The sequence below is a fragment of the Lontra canadensis genome, unplaced genomic scaffold (assembly GCF_010015895.1).
Source record: "Lontra canadensis isolate GAN:19392208 unplaced genomic scaffold, GSC_riverotter_1.0 scaffold2, whole genome shotgun sequence".
NCBI classification, from domain to species: Eukaryota; Metazoa; Chordata; class Mammalia; order Carnivora; family Mustelidae; genus Lontra; species Lontra canadensis.
In genome coordinates, this window is record NW_022630996.1 from 25,161,245 (window position 1) to 25,181,988 (window position 20,744).

The following is a 20,744-nucleotide window of genomic DNA, read 5'->3' on the forward strand; positions in this document are numbered from 1 at the left end:
AAAGAAAGAAAGAAAGAAAGAAAGAAAGAAAGAAAGAAAGAAAGAAAGAAAGAAAAAGAAAGATAACATGACTGACTAAAATGGTGTAGAAGAAAAGGAGGCAGCAGAGAAAGAAAAAACATTGATTTTATCAGAGCTCACATTAGGGAATCAAGGAAAGAAAACCCGAAGATTTAACATAAAGTTATTATAAATATAATCTCTATGACAAAACACCTCCCGCACCTCTAAAAGTTGGAAGGTCCTTGGGCTCACACCTGGACCCCTTTCCCTTTTTATCCATACGCTGTCCTTCGGAATCTCATTTGACCTCAAGTTGTTACACTGCCAGACCCCATTCCCTTGAAACCAGACCTATATATCCAACTAACATCTCAACTTGGATGTTGAATATGCATTATAAACTAAATGCATAAGTTTCTCCCATAATCTTCTCAGGTAATTGTACCTTCAAGCTTCCAGTTACCCTTGGACTCATTCTTGATCTCCGTTTTTTTCGTACGTCACCTTCAATCTAATTCTGTGGTATCTTTCTTAGAAACATGTCCTGAGGGGTGCCTGGGTGGCTCAGTGGGTTAAAGCCTCTGCCTTCAGCTCAGGTCATGATCCCAGGGGCCTGGGATCTAGCCCCACATCGAGCTCTCTGCTCGGCGGGAAGCCTGCTTCCTCCTCTCTCTCTGCCTGCCTCTCTGCCTACTTGTGATCTCTGTCAGATAAATAAATAAAATCTTAAAAATAAAGAAAGAAAGAAAGAAATATGTCCTGAATCTGACTACTACTTCCATCACTACCTGGATTAAGCCAATATCATTTCCTGCCCAATTAGCCCAAAAACTCCCAACTGCTTCAAAGCTCCCCTTGCTTCTGCCCTTGTCTCTCTAAAACCTATTTTCAAAGCGGCCCCATCAAAACCTAAGTCCAATCATATTACTTTTCTCTTAAAACCTTCCAATGGACTCTCATTTCCTCAGAAAGAAAAGCCTTACTCTTTACAAGCCCCTTTGTAAGGCGCTTCAGGCTCTTTTAGAAAAGCCCAAGTACTGGTCTAGCCAACCTTACTCCTCTGATGGCTCTACCCTCTGTGGCTGACTGTGGCAACCCCACTGACCTCCTTGCTGTTCTGTGAACCATACAGGCTAAGTTCTATTTCAAGGCTTCTCCACCCTCTCTGCAAGACTCTTCTGTAGTTAATCCACATGACCTTGTCCCTCACCTCCCTCAAGTGTCTGCTCAAATGTTACCTTTCAGTGAGGCTTTCTCTGTCTCCCCTATTTAAAATTGCACCCCTATCACCAATATTCTTTTCTCTGCTTTATCTTTATAGCAATTTCCATCAGGTGATATTACATGTACTCATTTTTTGTTTGTTTGTCTCCCATAAAATGTGAGTTCCTTAGATGGGGATGAGAATATGTTGTAGGTTTTGTTCACTACTATATCTTAAGGGCCTAGAATAATACTTGGCACAAAGTAGAGACTCAATAAATTTGTTAAATGATATAAGTTAAGAATATGATACATTATATTAAATTATAAGGACTCAATAACTTGAAAAATGAATTACTATTATATAAGAAACAAACCAATGGAACAGAAATAAAACTACAAACCAGATCCAAATGCACAAAAGAATTAGTATTCAATAAAGGTGGCATCTACAATCAGTGGGGAAAGATGGATTATTCAATAAATGGTGTTGGAAGCTGGACTGCCATCCAGAGGGCTAACAAAAAAATTGTGTTTATACCTCATACTATATTCATGGTGAATTCCAAATAGGTCAAAGAAAAAGTACAAAAATAAGTCCTTAAAGAAAACACTGGGGGATGTCTAAAGGGGAAAAAAACCACTATGGAGTAAGAAAGTCTTCCTATAACTCAAAATCCAGAAGTCACGAAATGAAAGATAAACCTCATTTTTAAAAAAACTTATGCATGGAAAGCTAAAGGAAAAGAGTGTAAAATTGAAGTAAAACTTTACAACTTAGAACACACAAAAGAATAATTTCTCCCTAAAGAAATGATTCTAAGACCAAAAGGAAAAAGAAAGCAAATCCATTAAAAAATGTACCAAGTATGTGAATAGTTATTTCACCAAAAATGAAAATAGAGGAGACCTTTAAACATATGAAAAGATATTGTACTTTATTCATAACAAGAGAAACCCAAATTTCAAAAAAAGAGAGAAAAACCCAAATTAAAAATACATGGATATGCCACTCGCCCCTATAGTAAGACTGGAAAAGAATTAAAAATTAGATAACATCATCTGCTGGTGATGCTACGATGAAATCCACACTTTTACATAGATCATATGGTACACACATAGATTAGTGCAATCTTCAGGGATAGAAGCCCAATGAATACACAAATGCTTTACCATTTCAAGGAAGCTATCCTACTGATACACTTGCAGATGTGCTAAATGACATGTGTGCAAGGATATTCAGTGTCATTTTGGGTTAGCAAAACTCTGGAAACAACCCAAATATCAATCAATTGATGATTCATTACATCATATAACATCCACCTGTACAGTAGAATACTATGCAGTTATTTATATATATATTCAAAAAATTAAAATTGGCTACGTGGGTTGGGGGAGAGATTGGTGAAAAGTGAGTGAAAAAGTGGTGAAAACTGAGCAGAAATAGACTGAAAGGGAAATTTTTCAACTTTTTATATCTTTTAATTTTCTAAAGTTTTTTTTTTTTTCTTAAAGATTCTTTTTATTTATTTGACAGACAGAGATCACAAGTAGACAGAGAGGCAGGCAGAGAGAGAGAGAGGAGGAAGCAGGCTCCCTGCTGAGCAGAGGGACTGGATCACAGGACCCTGACATCACGACCTGAGCCGGAGCCAGAGGCTTTAATGCACTGAGCCACCCAGGTGCCCCTAATTTTCTAAAGTTTTTAATTGTCAATTAAATTTTAATAAATAATAATATCACCTAAAATACATTAGGAAGAAGGCAGGATTAAGTAACAGACCTCTTTATGTTATAGATTTCAGTATATTTTGTAATTTTTATTATATGAAGAAAAATCTAAAGTATGTTATTTCTATGTAAAATCCTTTTGTATAAAAATTAAAGCTAGAAAAAATAGTTATTTTTAAATATTTTTAGAAACAATATCTTACTATAGATGACCTTTATAAATGGAAAAGGTCTTACTATCCTTGTTAAATGCATATATTTACATTATATATTTATATTATATTATATATTGTTAATATTTATTGATATAATACAAATACTAAAATAACTTTATTATATATGAAATATATAAAAATTATTTACCAAGCCTTCAGTCAAGTGTACCCAGTACTGCAGACTCTTATACCAATTTTCCTTAATTACAACAATTCACAGAGGTTTCATAGATGAAAGACACTTAATGTGGATTAGAACAAAAAATCTGTTTTCCCAAAGATTGTTCAATTAAATAAATTTGTATCAAGCACTAAGATACTCCTTGGAATACAGAGTAAAGAAGACATGGTTCCCTTAGAGTCTAGATAATTCTAACAGGAAAGAGGGATAAAATTAAACCTGACCTTAGTGTTTAAAGAAAATAATATATATTAATATAGATATAAATTGTTGTAACTTTGGAAAATCTAGAGATACAAACATACCCAAAATTGTCTACAGCCATACCACCCTGAACATGCCTGATCTCATCAAAATATACCCAAAATCTCAGAGATAGCCACTTGATCCATAAATATCCTTCCAGACACACATATACATATATACATGCTTTTAAAAACACAAATAATTATGTATATAATATTTTATACCTTGTTCTTTCTTAACAATATATAAATACGTATCCTTCACAACCATTTTAAACATCCTTTTTACTGACTGAATAACATGCCATTCTATCACTACACTAAAATTTGTCTAATCGATTCCTTAATAGTAGATATTTAGGGGTCCCTCCAATTTTTTTTTATTTAAACAATGTTGTGATGAATACCTCTATGCTATAAAATCTCAGCAAACATACTAGGTTAAGTCACACAAGTAGAAGAATTATTCAGTTATCTTGAGGGCTTTTGATATATCAAACTGGGTGAGATGGGATTTGACTTCAAATACTAATATTTGCAATTATTCAATCTTATATGTTAGCTAGATCTTCTGTCTGGTAGATTATAAAATACTCCATTCCTAATACTATGAAAAGCCTCCCTCCTAGACTGAGCTGCCAAACCCTCAAACGTATCCCGAAGGAACCACTGCTTTCCTTAGACTCGGTCTTCAGAGAAACTTCTCAGAAGATGCAAATACAACTCCAGCCAGCAATTTTCTGCTCATCAATTTTTAACAGAATTGCCTGAAATTTAATTGTTGGTAAGTCTTGTAATTTGTGAGTCCAAATCTATTTTTGTATATCTTTCAGAGAAGTAACTTTAAGCATATAAACAGAATTTTAAGAATTACATGAAATACAATTACCTCTCAGCAGCAAACATTCTTGTTTAGATCATCGATACTTTGCTGATGAACAGCTCCTTTTTTTTTTTAATCTTTTTTTTTAATTTATTTTCAGCGTAACAGTATTCATTGTTTTTGTACCACACCCAGTGCTCCATGCAGTCCATACCCTCTCTAACACCCACCACCTGGTTCCCCCAACCTCCTACCCCCCCACCTCTTCAAACCAATGAGAGACTATGGTTATCTTTTTATTTTAATAGTGAAAATTACGGGACACCTGGGTGGCTCAGTGGGTTAAGCCTCTGCCTTCGGCTCAGGTCATGATCTCGGGGTCCTGGGATCGAGTCCCGCACCGGGCTCTCTGCTCAGCAGGGAGCCTGCTTCCCCTTCTCTCTCTGCCTGCCTCTCTGCCTACTTGTGATTTCTGTCTGTCAAATAAATAAATAAAATCTTAAAAAAAAAAATAAAAAAAAAATAGTGAAAATTACTACTAATACTATATAAGAAATAGAAGGAAAAATAATACTTAAAAGGAGGAACAAGTTCTCCTAAGAAGAAAATATACAACTACAACTACTTTATTTAAAAGGCCTATTTCTAAATAAATAAGTAAATAAATAAAATAAAAAACCTGTTTCACATGTAAAAAACATAACTGGAGAGAGAAACAACCAAATTGCATTAGTAGCGTTGTGGACACCAAATTTAACAACTAGATATTTTCTGCAGCATTTTGTTTCCCAAGTTTAAAATTAAATTCTCCAAATATATCATTCTTCCCATATTAGATATTAATGAATGTCTTTCAAAAATGTTTCTTAATTTCTACTTTTACATACATTTTTATCTTAAAGCTTCAGTGCTCCTTCCTTCCTTTTTTCCTCCCTTCCTTCTTTCCTTCCTTCCCTTTCATCCTTGAGTTTAACCTTTTAGCTATTTTTGCTTTTTAACCTATTAATTTTTGTCAGACATATCTCTAAATATTCTTGACTTATATAAGTTGGGATAGGGGTAGGGACTGGGAAGCTGACCGGGACTGGGAAGCTGACCAGCAATGAATAAATCAACATTCCTATGTATTTCTTTCAAAAAGCTATCTTAGTCAGTAATTTTTCCTCATAATAAATCCTAAGCAAGTCTGAGTCCATTCCCTAAAATCCTAAATCAACAAAATAAGGACCTTCTGCCTATGTGGTTCCGAGGTAAAATCTATGCCATGATTTTCCTCGACCAGCCCTGAAAAAATGTCTATGCCAAAGATGGGTAAAAATGAATGGTTCATTTATTCAATAAAGTTACCGAATGTCCACCATGTGTAAGACACTGTGTTGACATATATGTGAACTCTAAAAAACAAAGAATAAACAAACAAAATTTTAAAATGCCCATAAATACAGAAAACAAACTGATGTTTGCCAGGGGAAGAGGTATGGGGAGATGGGCAAAATGAGTAAAGAGGAGTGGGAGATACAGGCTTCCAGTTATGGGATGAAGAAGTCACATGGATGTGTGATACAGCATAGGGAATAGATCCAATGATATTATCATAGCTTTGTGTGGTGACAGTAGCTACATTTGTGAGCACAGTGTAATGTACAGAGGTGTTCAATCGTTATACTGTACATCTGAAATTAAGGTAACACTGGATGTCAACTATGTTCCAATTTTAAAAAGAAAAACATCTTTAATAAATATAAATATCAACTCGTAGAAAAAAACCACTGTGTTGTGTGCCATGTGCCACATAAAGATGCAGAAGAAAAAGTCACTGGAAGTAAAATGAAGGGAAAAAATAAGACTACAGAATATTATCAGTGGAATAATTTATATTATAAGGGACACTCTATCCAAGAATTCTCCTACTACCAATGTTAGAATTTCTCCAATAGATCCTCTTACACTAGAAACTAGGAAAAGAAAGAAATGCGTGCCAAATTAAGTTCTCAATGATAAGAAATAGGAGACATTACCTTGCCTGCTCCAGTAGATCCAGCAACTGCCAACAACTGTCCTCTTTCTATCTTGAAACTGATGTCTTTCAGGACAGGAGCACCGAGAAGTGAGAAATTGCTGAAGAAGAGGCTGTTGTCAGCATTGGAAATTTTTCTGTCGTTACTGTTTTGTTTTGCTTTCTCAAGTAATTCCCCAAATCCCTGAAAAAAAAAATAGAAAATACAAAGGTAAGTTTTTCAGGTATTATCAATAGGTATTTGTGAAACAATATGTATTTGTTTCATGTATTAGCACATGGCATCTGATCCACACTTTATAGCACGTAATTATATACATGAGTTCTAGAGCACATGATGTGAAACACTGAAAATTTTAATAAAGCATTTAATAGAAACATAACCTCAATATCCTAGACTGTCACTCACCCCTAAATTAAACTTTATTTAATACTGAAGAATATGTGTACCTTCTCCTATAGGATGAGCAAATAAATGTTATCTAATCCTTAGCACAATAATAATATCGGAGGTAGATTTTCCAATCCACCTCTTTCAAAGCGATAGACCTTGTGACTCAGAGATGAAATGACTAAATTGGCCAGAGTGAATTACAACCCAATCTAACCTCTATTCTAACATGCTGCTGACACCTTCTTCTAAGAAGCCTAAAGCATTTAAGTAATAATCAAGTATAAATGTGATGAGAATGCCAGATAATTCAGATGAATTCCCTTATAGGAGAATAGTGGGAGGAAGGAATTCCCTTTTGAAAGTGCCCTGCTTCTCTATTGCCCCATGAGAAGCTTTAGGGGAGCAGTCTTCAATCCAGAGTAACCAGCCCCAAAGACTGATCAGGAGGAACCTCATGCACACAGTCTTAAGGAAATCGATTCCACATCCTCAGGCTCCAAATACACTCCTTCCTAAAATCAATCTGCCTGAGATCCGCTAGCTGTTTATCATTTCTTCCTTCCCACTTCCTGGCTCACAATCGTACTTGTCTCACTTGACACAGAAGAGGAGTTTGTCCCCAGTCCTAAGTCTTATTGTGCTGTCCTAACTGGAGTCTAAAATCTTCTAGGACACACAGAAAGGGACCACAGAAGAATAATTTTTTCATGAAAGAGGGTCCCATAGAAACAAAGCCAGGAATACTGAAGGAGAAAACATCTCATTTCACCTGAAGGCAACCTGTGGGTCTTACCAAGATTAGAATAAGATTGTAGAAATGAGTGGCAGGATAAGGCATTTTAATTAACTAATTCTTTGATAACTTACTTAATTTTTAATAATTTAATAAATTTAGTTGGTACATATTAATTATTTGCATCATAAGGTTATGATAATTTTTCTGACATAAAGCAAGCTGAAGGCTTGACAATGAGAACTGACTTCATAAATTGATTTATTTTCCATAAACTAAATGTACTCAAACTATAATGCCAAAGTTTTGATAAAAATCCATTTAACATGCTTAGAGAATATGTAATAAACAGGAATTACATGTCTTGCCACCACTTAAAACTACATAAGAATTTATGTCAACTTCACAATGTGTCAGAGATTATGTGTCATAGTATTCCAAAATTCCTTTAGGTCATATATAAGCCATAAAGTTTGGAGACCACTGCTTTGAGTTCTCATGATATGGACAGCTAACGTCCCCTTTAGTAATCACACAACTAAAAGCAAAGCTTTTAAGAAGGAGACAGTAAAAAGTCTTTTTAAAATAGGACAAAGGCATTTGTTATTTTGTAATTAATTTTTTTAAAAGATTTTTATTTATTTATTTATTTGACAGACAGAGATCACAAGTAGGCAGAAAGGCAGGCAGAGAGAGAGAGAGAGAGAGAGGAGGAAGCAGGCTCCCCGTGGAGCAGAGAGCCCGATGTGGGGCTCGATCCCAGGACCCTGGGATCATGACCTGAGCCGAAGGCAGAGGCTTTAACCCACTGAGCCAGCCAGGCACCCCTATTAAATTTTTTTTTAAAGATTTATTTATTTATTTTAGAAACAGAGAGTGTGAGCAGAGGAAGGGGCAGAGGGAGAAGGAGAGAGAATCTCAAGCAGACTCCCCATTGAGCATAGAGCCGGACCCGGGGCTCAATCTCAGGACCCTGTGATCATGACCTGAGCCAAAACCAAGAGTCAGATGATCAACCAAAGGAGCCAACCAGGGACCCCTCCCTTATTTATTTATTTACCTCACAGATATTTATTGAACATCACCTCTGTATTAAAGACCACTTCAAGGGAACCTGGGTGGCTCAGTGGGTTAAGCCTCTGCCTTCGGCTTAGGTCGTGATCTTGGGGTCCTGGGATCAAGACCCACATTGGGCTCTCTGTTCAGCAGGGAGCCTGCTTCCTCCTCTCTCTTTCTGCCTGCCTCCCTGCCTACGGTGATCTCTGTCAGATAAATAAATAAATTTTTTTTTTTTTTAATTTGACAGAGATCACCAGTAGGCAGAGAGGCAGGCAGAGAGAGGGGCAGGGAGGGTGGGAGAGTGGGAAGAAGGCTCCCTGTCAAGCAGAGAGCCTGATGCGGGGCTTGATCCTAGGACCCTGAGATCATGACCTGAGCCGAAGGCAGAGGCTTAACCCACTGAGCCACCCAGGTACCCCTAAATAAATAAAATCTTAAGAAAAAAAATAAAGGCCACTTCAAAAATCCCACATGGGAGAATAACTATGAGTAGATATTTGTACTGAAACATGCTTAGTGCTAGAACTGAAAATCACACCAAATTTTATAGGAGTACATTACAGAGGGAAAGCAACTCAGCCTTGAACTTGACCAAGTAAATGACATGCAGGCTGAGTTAGGAGGGACAGAAGTGGTATCTCACAAGACCAACAAATGATATAGGTGCTCCAGGAAGACAGATCTGCATATACAATGGTTCAGGCTTAAAAAAACAGAATGTCTCGGAAATGGTGAGTGGCCAGGTCAGATGTATGTGACAAAATGACAAAAGATGTCCTTGGTAAGAAGGGTAATGCAGTCTGTTGAAGGCAATGCAGTCTGTTGAAAGTGGGACTTTTAACCAAAAAGCACTTGGACCAACGGGAGGCTTTTGTAGCTAATAATCTTTGCTTCTGTTTACAGAAGTAAGATGCTTATTTTAAGACAATTGGAAAATACAGAAAAGCAGAACAAATAGAAATCACTTGTAGTACTACCACTGTGAAGAAACCATACTTAACCTTTCAACTGAAATCCCTCCACTTTCTCAGGACGCCTGGGTGTCTCAGTTGGTTAGGCGTCTACCTTCAGCTCAAGTCATAATCCCAAGGTCTTGGGATCAAGCCCCGCATCAGCCTCCCTGCTCAGCAGGGAGTTTGCTTCTCTTCTCCCTCTGCCCCTCCCCCTGCTTGTGTTCTTGCTAATTCTGTCTCTCTCAAATGAATAAAAAATATTAAAAGAAAAAAATCCCTCTACTTTCTTACCTATATATATAAATACATATGATTTTATATATAAATATATACATATAACCAGGGATGAAGGGTAGAGGAAAGCAAATATAGTCAATATTATTGTAATACTTTGTATGGTGACAGATGGTTATTAAACTTAGCATGGTGAGCATTTTGTAATGTACATAATTGTTGAATCACTATGTTGTACACCTAAAACTAACATGTTAACTATTCAATAAAATATATATAATTTTTCTACAAAATTGAGAAAAAATAAGGTGGTGACCCACTTTTTCTGACTTATAATAAGTCATCAATATTTTCATATACCATTAAATATTATGTTTAATTTAATTTTTAGTGGTAAGATAGTATCCAAGAGTATGGATAAACTATTTGCATGTACTTTGCTATAAATTGGGGAGCACATTTTTTTGGTATAAATTCCCACAAGTGGAGTTTCCAGAGCAAAATGTATGTGAAAATCCAAGTCTTTTCAATTGTAGTTCTAAATTTTCTTTCATCAATAATTATATGGGAGCACTATTTTCAAGAACCCTTATCAATACTGATTTTTGGTTTTAGACTTGTTTTAACTTTTTTGGTGTGGTTTTATAGGTGAAAACGGAATCTCACTATTGATCTCACTTTTATTTATTTGCTCCCTAATGAGACTGAAGAGTTTCCATGGTTACATGTCCCCTTAGTTGTACATGAAATGCTTATGATATCCTTTGTTTTTACCCCATTCTTGTGACATCTTTTCATGTATCTGGCTAATAGTTAACAAGTCATTGTAACATACTGAACTTCAGTCTCTGGTGTTGTTGAGGGTATCAAATGAGATCATATACATGTGAAAGCAATATACGGTAAGGCAGCAGTCACCCTTTTTTGTTTTGTTTAAATATGGAGCAGTCTGGTGAGTGGCAAAGGGTTTTGGAGTCAGAGAAACAGGCTGATCTTTTAGCTCTTCCCTAATTAGTTATCTTTGTTCCAGTTGTTTAAACTAAGTTTCAGCTTCTTAATAAGTAAGTAGTAATTCTACCCATTGCCAGGTTTGGACTGAGTATGGAATCATATATAATTCACCAAGGACTTGCCCCTTGGGTAACTGGGTGAATGGTGACGCCAGCAAAGGAAATAGCAAATACATTGGAAGAGGCAGGTGTGTGAAGTTTGGGGAGTGGTGAATGTAAAGTGCTTGAGGAGCATGCAGGAAATTTAGAAATACATGTAAGAAGTCATGAAAGAAGCTGGGGCCATAAATTTGCCTTTAAGACCATCAGCACATTGATGTCAGTTGGCCCTGAGCTTGAAGTCACCCAGAGAAGGCACGAAATGCTAAAAGAAAGCCTAAGTGGGACCCAGTGCCCATCACCATGGAAGCAGCAAGGAAGAGGTAGAAGTTGTGATCTGAGGATAAAATAATATGGAAAGAGTGGTTACACTAAAGCTAAGTCATCAATTCAAGAAGAAAAGAACTGTTTTCTTGGGTTGGCGAGTGCAGAATCCAGACTGCAGTAGGGAGAAACCCATGAAAGATGAGGAAATGACAACAGTTGTGGCAACACAGGGACAGAGAGATGAATAAGGTTTGGAGGATGAAGCTGGGTGGGCAAAAACAAGAGAAGACTTTATTTAAAACTGGAAAATATTTGAATGGGAAAAGGAGTCAGTTGAAAGGAGTTATTGAAGCTTCTAGAGAGAGGACTGCTGGCCTCCTCTTCTAAGAAGATGAAGCAAGTTCATAATAGTTCAGTCAAGGGCAGGGGGAAACATCCGTCTTTCTCTTAGGCATGAAGGAAAAAGGAACACATAATTCCGAAGGTGAACAGGAAGCTAGAAGCATTCATACATGATAATGGCTTCTCCTTTCTTTCTGTTTTGTAGGAGGAGAGGCCATGCAGATCATGAAAGAAGTAGGAACTCAGGAAAGTGGTAAAAATCTGGAATAGCTTCTGAGGAAATGGTAAAGAAAATGAACTAAAAACAAATGAAAAGATTTCCCAAGAAGGTTTACAGGCCCCACTGAGGTTGAAACAAGAGCAGTGTAAAGCTTACAAATGACGGAGGTGTATTATTTTTCCCAACACCTACTTCACCAAGGTCCATAAAGTAATGTTTTGCAGCAAAGGATTCAGTGGAAGGAAAGGGGAATTGAGAGAGTTGTAGAAGAACTGAAATGACCGGTCTTGGAATAAGCAGATGTTCAAACAGGCAGGGCCCAAAGGGAGCACTGAAGAAACTAGAAACCTTGAACCTGAAAGACTACAGTACAGGTAGGATTTAGAGACAGAGCTGAACGGTTAGGAAATTCTGGGCTGGGAACAAGATTTCAGAGTGTAACATTTGTAAACAAGCACCACTATCCTGAGCAAATATGATCAAGAAGTATCCGGAGTTTGGCAGGTGAAGGACAAGGATATAGCCAGATGGGAGGCAACAGTCAGGTGAACGGCTTGTAGACTATGACTTCTGGGTCCAAATTCTGGCTTCAGTTTCTGACAGGTGTGTGAGCTGAAGCAGGACACTTAACCTTTCTTAGCTTCCATTTTGTTATCAGTAAATTACTTAGGTCACAGGAATGTTAAGTGAATTAAATGAGACAACACGTTTAAAGCACTTATCCTAGGCCCTGGCACAGAGTAAGGTTTCGAACATGCCACCTATTTTATAAGATGGAAGAAGGGGGAAATCGAAGATTTTCACAGCAAGCAGGGAAACAATTTTGTCTGAAATTAGGAGGGAAAATGTTAAACTTCTTATTTTCCCCTCATGCCTAGAATGGCCTTTGAAACTCCTAAAAACAAAGAATTAAAATCAATCTGATCCCTTTCTGACATGACACTTTCCCACAAACAATTTTGCTAGGCAGATAAAGAATTATTCTCTAATCTGTATCTTCAAAAATGAAGTAAAGTGTAGTCCTGGCTATCAAGTTGCTTATATAAATAAAACCAATTTCAGATATTTTGGAAAATGTAGAAATAGGACAGTGGTTTCATAACTCCTATCTTTACTCAATAGATATAAATGATAATAGGAACTCAATAGGTGTTCTCAATCATCAAATATTCCTTCTTGAGAGGCTGAATATCCTTGATAATATTTTTCTGACTTGGAGATATACAAGAGAATTTTTAAGAGGGAATGGAAATAAGTAAAAATAGAAAACAACACAGGCATGTGTCTTTCCAACATCTTTATGTAGATCACTATGTTGCAAACACACTGGACAGGAATATGACATCACAGAAAGGAGCATTTCTTGAGGAACTATTATGTGCATGGTTCTCTGCTGAGCACTTCACGCTTCACAACAAACTTGCAAGAAACCAGGCAATTGTTGCAAGGGAAATATTAATATTTCATTTTATGGCTGGAGAGCCAAGTTCTCCACAAGTAATTTGATATTGATTACACACAGAAGAAATGGCAGAGCTAGAATTCATGCCCTGCTCTTCCCGAGCTCCAAAACCTATGAGGCTAGCATCACTTCCCAATCGTAATTGATCGAGTAAAAGTAGCAGCTCCCCTCCCGGAGCTACCAGTTCAATTATCATTCTAACTTTCTTGTCTATTAGGATGAAAACCAGATTCACAAAGGAGAAAATGTTGAAGTATTTAGAGCAAATAATTAAAGAAAGAATACTGACCTCCTCCCAGAAGGCTGTTACATTCTCCATCACTACTTCTGTAGTTGTTAAGTTATATTCCAACGTCTTATACTCTTGCTTTTGTAAGAAATCCTGTTTACAAAAGAAGGCAAAAACATATTGTAGAACTAGAATAGCATTACTGCATTATTACACCTATTTTACACTCTGATGGTTCTGTATCTTGTATTTGGATTTTATGAAGATTATTGAATATATTAGAAATTACTTAATAAAATAATTGTTCAAATGTTCTAAAGTTAATTTGCCAAGCACTTGGATTTATCACATTTGAAAGGCACTTTTAAAACGTGTGCTATTTTATAAAACTGGTTTTATACATGAGATTGTAACACACAACTGATTCTTCCTTCTATTCTTACATATGAACCTGGGTGATAAATTTATAAGGCCTCCCTGAGTTACCCACCAATGTATCTCAATTCAACATTAGGACAGACAGAAAACTAACGTCTTCACATCTGCAGCACCCTCCTTATTAGAAGCATCGATAGCATCACTTCTCTGGGTTACGTAAACGTATGAAGAGCTGATATAACTGATTTTAAAGCATCAGAACCTTGACTCTAAAAGAAGGGCTTTATTAGACATTGGTAGGGTTCTATGAGGAAAGGTGGGAGCATCAGGAAGAATTAAGTGCCTATATCCTGAAGTTCTCACCGCAGTAGGTATAGAGGACAGCCTGCTCTTGCCTCACTTTTGCTTTTTCTCCTCTAATCTTCTCTCACTCACTATCTCTGTTTTGGTTTCTCTCTTCTTCTCCCAGTTTTGTTTCTCTGCCGGTGTTCCTGTTCACTGACTCTCCCTGTCTTTGTGATATTCTCTCTTTGAGTCTGTATGTATGTTCATGTTCTCTCTCTCTTCTCTCTCTCTCTCTCTCTCTCAGTTGAGAAGGGTTAACAGACAAAATAAGATTAGTCCAAGAGCTGCTATGGTTCTGAGCTACATTCTCCAATTAGTCTGACTCAGAGATCTCAAACTCACATATTTTCAAGAAGATAAACTTAAGGAGGGTGCCTGAGTAGAGATTGTGTAGAACTGAAGAGGGCAGTCCCCCTTTGAGGGAGGAGTTGCCACAGCTTATAAGGAAAGAGGACCCAGTTCCTACATATTCCAATTCTTCAAAAGAGGCTGAAGATACGATTTATTGTATATGTAACATCTCCCAACTTTTAAATGCTCGCAACTAATGCAAATGGGTTGTTTGTTTTTAATTTAAAGATCAAGTAGAAACAGTTTCAAGGCCAAAATTAGGTCCATGGGCAACCACTGGCATAGTCTGGCCAAGATTACATAATGGCAGAATGACCTAAAAGTGGCTCATGCTGCACCCTCATTTTTCCTTCTATCACAGTGATTTTTTTTCTGGTTAAATATTTAAATGAGTATCAAAAAAGTATAATAATACATTTTTGATCTGCACATTAATTATAAAACTTATAACCACACAGAAATTCATGCTGGTGATTCAATTAGCTTTCCATATACTGGGTATAATCACCTAAGGGCTTTAGAACTTCTCTTCCAAGCTACGAGCTACATCAGCATTGCCAGCGTGTGACATAAAATGCCACTCTCATCTATCTTACATTCTGGAAAGTATGTTGAAAAATTTTTTAAAAGTTTAAGGTGAATATTCTCAGTTTTAGCTGGAATATTTTATAACTTCCTGGTCAATTTTTTATACATTCGCCAAATTCATTAGAACTGATCTATTGGTTGATTACTTAAATAAAATTCTCCAGAATACAGAAATAATATTTTCTTCAACTTCTTTGATTTAAGAGAATCTCACAGGCCTTCATTTATTTCACTGGGCTTCATCACAAGGGCTCATTAGACCACACATAGATACCAAGATAGGAAATCCTGTGCATCGAACCAGCCCAAGACCAACACTTCACTTCCAGAGAGTTTGCTTGCTATAAAAGTTCAAAACTGTTCTAAAATCATTACATATGATGCAATGTTAAGTACATTACCTGTATTTTGTTTATTGCTCCAAGAGAGTCATACCATGTTTGTACAGCCCAGGGGAATTGCCGAGTGACTGCCATGCGCAAAACGATGCAGAATGAGATGGTTGTGAATATTTTTCGGAGGACGATTGTTTTGATCAGTGCATAGGGAAGCACAGATAAAAACACCACAAAGAACCCTGAGAAGAAGAAGGCTGAGCTATTGAAGTATCTCACATAGGCTGCCTTCCGAGTCAGTTTCAGTTCTGTTCTATAAAAAAAAATATATAAAATTTGGGATTCTTATTAACTTTTCAAATACCAGGCATCTTGGAATGTAAATACCTGACCAGAAGCTCTCAAGGTTTTCTGTCTGTGTTCTGATCCTAGCACCACCCTATATGAGCTGTGTGATTTGGGGCAAGTTATTTAATCTTCCTGGGCCTTAGTTACCTTCTCTGAGAGAGGGATGGTAATGAATGCACCAGTGTCTTGGACATCATATCTGTAAATATTATTTTTATATTATAATTCATAATCTCAATTATTATTTCTATTGTTAGGATAACAATATGTTAATATCTTTAATCACTTTATTATTAGTTCATAAGATTAGTAAGACTTGATTCCAATTTTTTATTTGTTGGTTGGTGTTTCAAGCAGTTAAGTGTGGGAATGAGGACAACATTGTAAGAGTTATAAAGGAAAATGTGATTTTTCCTTTGTGATTTCCTAATGGATTCTTAACATTTTAGAAATTCTAGCTTGGCTTTGGGGAACACTGAAAACAACATCTAAGCAACAAAGGTATAGTTTCTCAAACCTTAGCATGGGTGAAAATCACCTGAGAAACTTGTTAAAATACAGCCTCAGGCCCACCACTGAGAGATACTGACTGAGTTTTCAATAGGCTTCCAGAATCCATGTTTTAAACTAGAACCCAAGCAATTCTGTTGCAGGTAGCTTTTGAAAAGTTAGAGAAGAATAGCTACTCTATCCTCTCTGTCTCTCACGTTAGTATAATTACTTGCAAAAATCATCTTTTTAAAGATTTGATTTCTAAGTAATTTTTACACCCATCCTGGGGCTCAAACCCAGAACCCCAGCATCAAGAATTACACACTTCACCAACTGAGCCAGCCAGGTGCCCCCGCAACAATCATTTTTTACTTCTGATCTTCTAGTCTGAACTGCAAATGTGAACTATTTTTTTTTTTTTAACACATATCAAAGAGGATTCAGTACTCTAGCAGATAGAAAACAGGGAGTGCCGATGCTGGTAATAAGAGAACAAAGCTGTCTTCAACCTCCACCCCACTCTGCTAGGACCAGAAAAATTAAAGTCAGTTGTGATCCTCCTCTTCGGCTCTTGCTGGGGGAAAGGCAGCCAGGAACAGAGAACAGAGGGTTCTGTGGCGAAGAGCAACACAAGAGCTGTGCCTGGCATCTGGGGGCTAGTTTCACACATTTGTAAAATTCAGAGAAGTTCTCATTCTCAAGTGGTAGAATTCAGGGGAAAAAAAAATTTTTTTTTCTTTTTTTTTTAGTCTGAAAAAAAGTCTAATCCTGAGCACTCTGATAAAGAAAATTGAGTTCCATGTGCCCAACCTAGACAGTGATTCACATTCTAACGTGGTCTAAGGCTTACTTATTTCAATCATTTGGCACTGAAGGCAGACTGGGATTTTGGAATCTCATTGGGGTTTGACTCCTGGTTCTGCCAGTGATAGCTATGCCATCTTACATACATCCACATGTGTAGAAGAGAAACATACCATCTCCCAGGCAGGGTCGTTGCCACGATAAATGAGAACACAGCAGAGGGCCTGGCACTAAGAATCTACGCTTAGAATCCTTAATCTTCAACAGAAAAAAAAAAAAGAATAATATTGGCTAGGCTCATGTTAATAAAATGCTAGAAAACCCTGTTCACCAAAATGTTCACAAATCTGTGAAAATTGTTGTTGAAATGTGTTAGAAACCATTGAGGAAAATGGAAGAAGTGGTATGACAAGAAAAGAATAATGGACTCAAGAACATTTATAGGGATCACTTACAGAAAGCAGTATTCTCCATAATAAAATCACTTGTACTTTATGAGTCATAAAAATATTTTATCAGTTTCTTATTTAAAAAAAAAAAAAGAACTTGAAAGTGACTTTATTACAGAAGAGCAGTAAAGGAGTAGATTGCCAGGGAGTTTTACATAGTCTCCGCCCAGTTCACTAGGGGCCCAGGCTGAGGTAATCACCCCTTCGAAGCATATCCTGGCAATTTCTTTCAGAGTATCACATTTTATTTTTTTGAGTGCAAGCAACTCTTGTTTTCCCATATTTACGTCAGCACTTCCCAGCCTTTTTGGGTAACAATTTCATACCAGATTAAGGAACCAGATTATACACGTTACAACCAACCATTTGGTATTAGAATTGGTCAGACAGAAATACGAAATAGAAAGGATGAATTTCATCTTTTGAGGAAGAAAAATAAAAACCAAAGTCAAGAAAAGTCAGCACCTAGAATGACCAGGAGTTTAAGTTCAGGTCTGAGACAACCGGATCTTCTGATCAAGTCCTCATCCCCTTTTTGGTATGCCTGTGCTTATAGGCATAGAAGTGACCAAGGGGGTAAGTCTGATGGAGAACTCACTGTTAATAAGAAAAACAACTTCAACTGACTAAACAATTCCCTAAGATCTTTAAGGATGTTTCTGGAAAGAAAATACAATTCCTTTCCTGGATTTGTCTTGAAAGGCATAATAAAAACAGGTGACCAATGATGTTTGGGAAATATTTACTCTTTCACTCTTCTATTTACATGGCAAAGGACTTAATATTTCAGCATTTCTTTTGTTGTTCCAATCACACACCTGCAGCTCAGTTAGCACTGTCTACCAGAATCAGCAGCCCCAATTCCTCATAACCATATTCACACCATCCAAAAGGTACTATGCTTGTACACTTTTTCCCTGTGAAACTCTCATGTGCTATAGGACCTGAAATTATCTAGTCTTCAACAGTAGTACATCTATCATTGAGTCTCCTAGAATCCTTTTCGACTACAGTTTGTAGAACGTGGACATTGACTGAAGAAAAAAATGGTCTCATGGCTGAAGAAATGTCCTAATTTATATTGTGCCCCAAACTGTCACAGGAATATCTCAATCTGGGCTGTACTTTTTTGCTGGATATAATCTTTACTGATCAGTGAAAGAGAGGATATCTGAGGTGAAACAAGACTAGAGACAGGTGCCAAGTACTGATTCTATCTCAGGTGATGGCTTTCTTGCTTCAGCTGACCTCTCAATTAGAGATTTTTAGAAACACAGTTTATGGATATTACCTGCATTATTACTCTTAGGTTAAGGAAGAACATGATATGATATTTTAACTGAAGAGAAGGGTTTCTTTCATTTTTCATGAGCCGTAACAGAAGTTAAGTGAAATGGAGTAACAGAAAACCGCTTATTTGGTTCAGAATTATACAGTTATGACTCTGGCAGTTTCATTTAAGGTTTCAATCACCCTTCAGCATTGTGATCATTATTTTAGTCAAGCAAGTATAATAAGCAGCTAGAAACACATATAGGAGATTCTTCTATAAGGCATAAATATCCTTGTAATGAAAAATAATACCCTTTACCAACTACATAAAAGTACAGCCCATGAAAATGACTTTATGCCACTTAATATTGATGCATGAATATTGATATAACTTAAAACAATTGACAGAAACTTCAAATACGAACTGGAAGTAAGTCCACTGTGACATACTAATTTTTAAAATATTAAACATTAACTGTCTAATGATATTAAAATTATCAGAAGGACTTACTGTCTTATGCTTTCAATCATTTTTTCCATTGCTTCCTCCCAGCAATATGCCTTAACAGATTGGATATTTTCAATCATTTCTGAGGTGATCACGAGTCTTTCGTTGATCTTTCCAGCTCTCTGATCTCTGTAAATCAATCAAATACTTAGTAAAACCAAGTCAAATTGTCACTAAGAACTACAAAAGTTTTTTTTTTAAAGGCCACACTTCTTATTAAACAGGTGGACATTTATTTTACTATCTGATAGAGGATAACAAAAAATAATAGCTATCTTTTAATAAATGCCCTCTATGTACCAGACACTATTGGACACATTCCATAGACCGTCCCAGTGTAGGACACTTCATGGTGCTCCACGAAAAGTGGTTATCTCCATTTTAAAGATGAAAAACCAGAGACTCAGTGAGGCAAAGTGACTTGGAATTCAAGCCAAGAGCTAATAGACTCCAAAATTTGTATACATTCTATCATCTTCTAGCTGACAAACTCTAGAAGTCTTCTATCATAAACTGGCACTGGTATCACTGATTCATTCTGTAATAAAAAGTAACTAAGGTTCTGGTGTGATGATCCATGAACTAGAGTAGGAAAAACTTATGAAACTCCATCCAAAATACACGCATTCCCTCCCATACACATACACACATTATCCCTTCTACCTAAACCTTATGATCTATACAAATGAACTGAATCTTCACATATTCAAAAAGAAATCCTATAGGATGATAAACCAAAAAAATGCCCTGTTGATATAGGGAATATTATTTACATCATTAAAATAATTCCTTTTCAGTGACACCCAGTAAGTAGATCCTGTTTCAGTAAATAGAGTGGTCCTGGATTTACTACAGTAGACTTTGTGAAAATCTAATTTAAAACCCTTCCGAGCTATGTAACCAGAGTGCTGCTACCTGTACTTCATCATCATTCTCCCCAACCCGGCTTGAAAAAGGGCAAGGACTATGAGGAAAGCAAGACCACAGAAGGCGGAGGCTTGTAACAAATCCCAGAGCAGCCCCATCAAGAGCGTCACTTGTAAAGGAGCAATCCACACAAAATGTGCCAATGCAAGTCCCTGGAAAATAAAATCACAGTGAAAACCAGTGATGGACAGACAAACAAGGCTAGATGAGAGAAAGTGAGCACAGAGAACTTAGATAATCAAACACATCATGGTTCCCAAAATGCTAACATCAAAGCGTTCATTCCGTGGAGCACACAGCAACGTGCTTAAACATTCTACAAATAGACTAGGATTTCCCAAGGAACAAATTTCGAGTCATTGCATTTTTCAATGTATTTTTATTCAATGGGCTTAAGATGAACTATCTTAAGTATCATGTCAGGGATTTATTTTTCATAACTTACTTCTATTTCACTAACGCAAGAGCCATGGTGTAAACACGTAAGAGTAAAGGGGTTTCCAAAGGCTCTCAGTATATCAACTCTA

General features: G+C 36.7%; 1 protein-coding gene across 2 annotated transcripts in view; it reads right to left on the minus strand.

The window, feature by feature from the left end:
• Positions 1 to 20,744, minus strand: part of CFTR (CF transmembrane conductance regulator) — a 162,929-nt gene that overhangs the window by 96,702 nt on the left and 45,483 nt on the right. For both annotated transcript variants that reach the window (XM_032870720.1, XM_032870712.1), the window contains exons 6-10: positions 20,206 to 20,369; positions 19,294 to 19,419; positions 15,484 to 15,730; positions 13,481 to 13,573; positions 6,420 to 6,602 (exon numbers count right to left, since the gene is read on the minus strand). In XM_032870720.1, the coding sequence (XP_032726611.1) occupies positions 6,420 to 6,602; positions 13,481 to 13,573; positions 15,484 to 15,730; positions 19,294 to 19,419; positions 20,206 to 20,369 (813 nt within the window). The remainder of the gene's footprint in view (positions 1 to 6,419; positions 6,603 to 13,480; positions 13,574 to 15,483; positions 15,731 to 19,293; positions 19,420 to 20,205; positions 20,370 to 20,744) is intronic.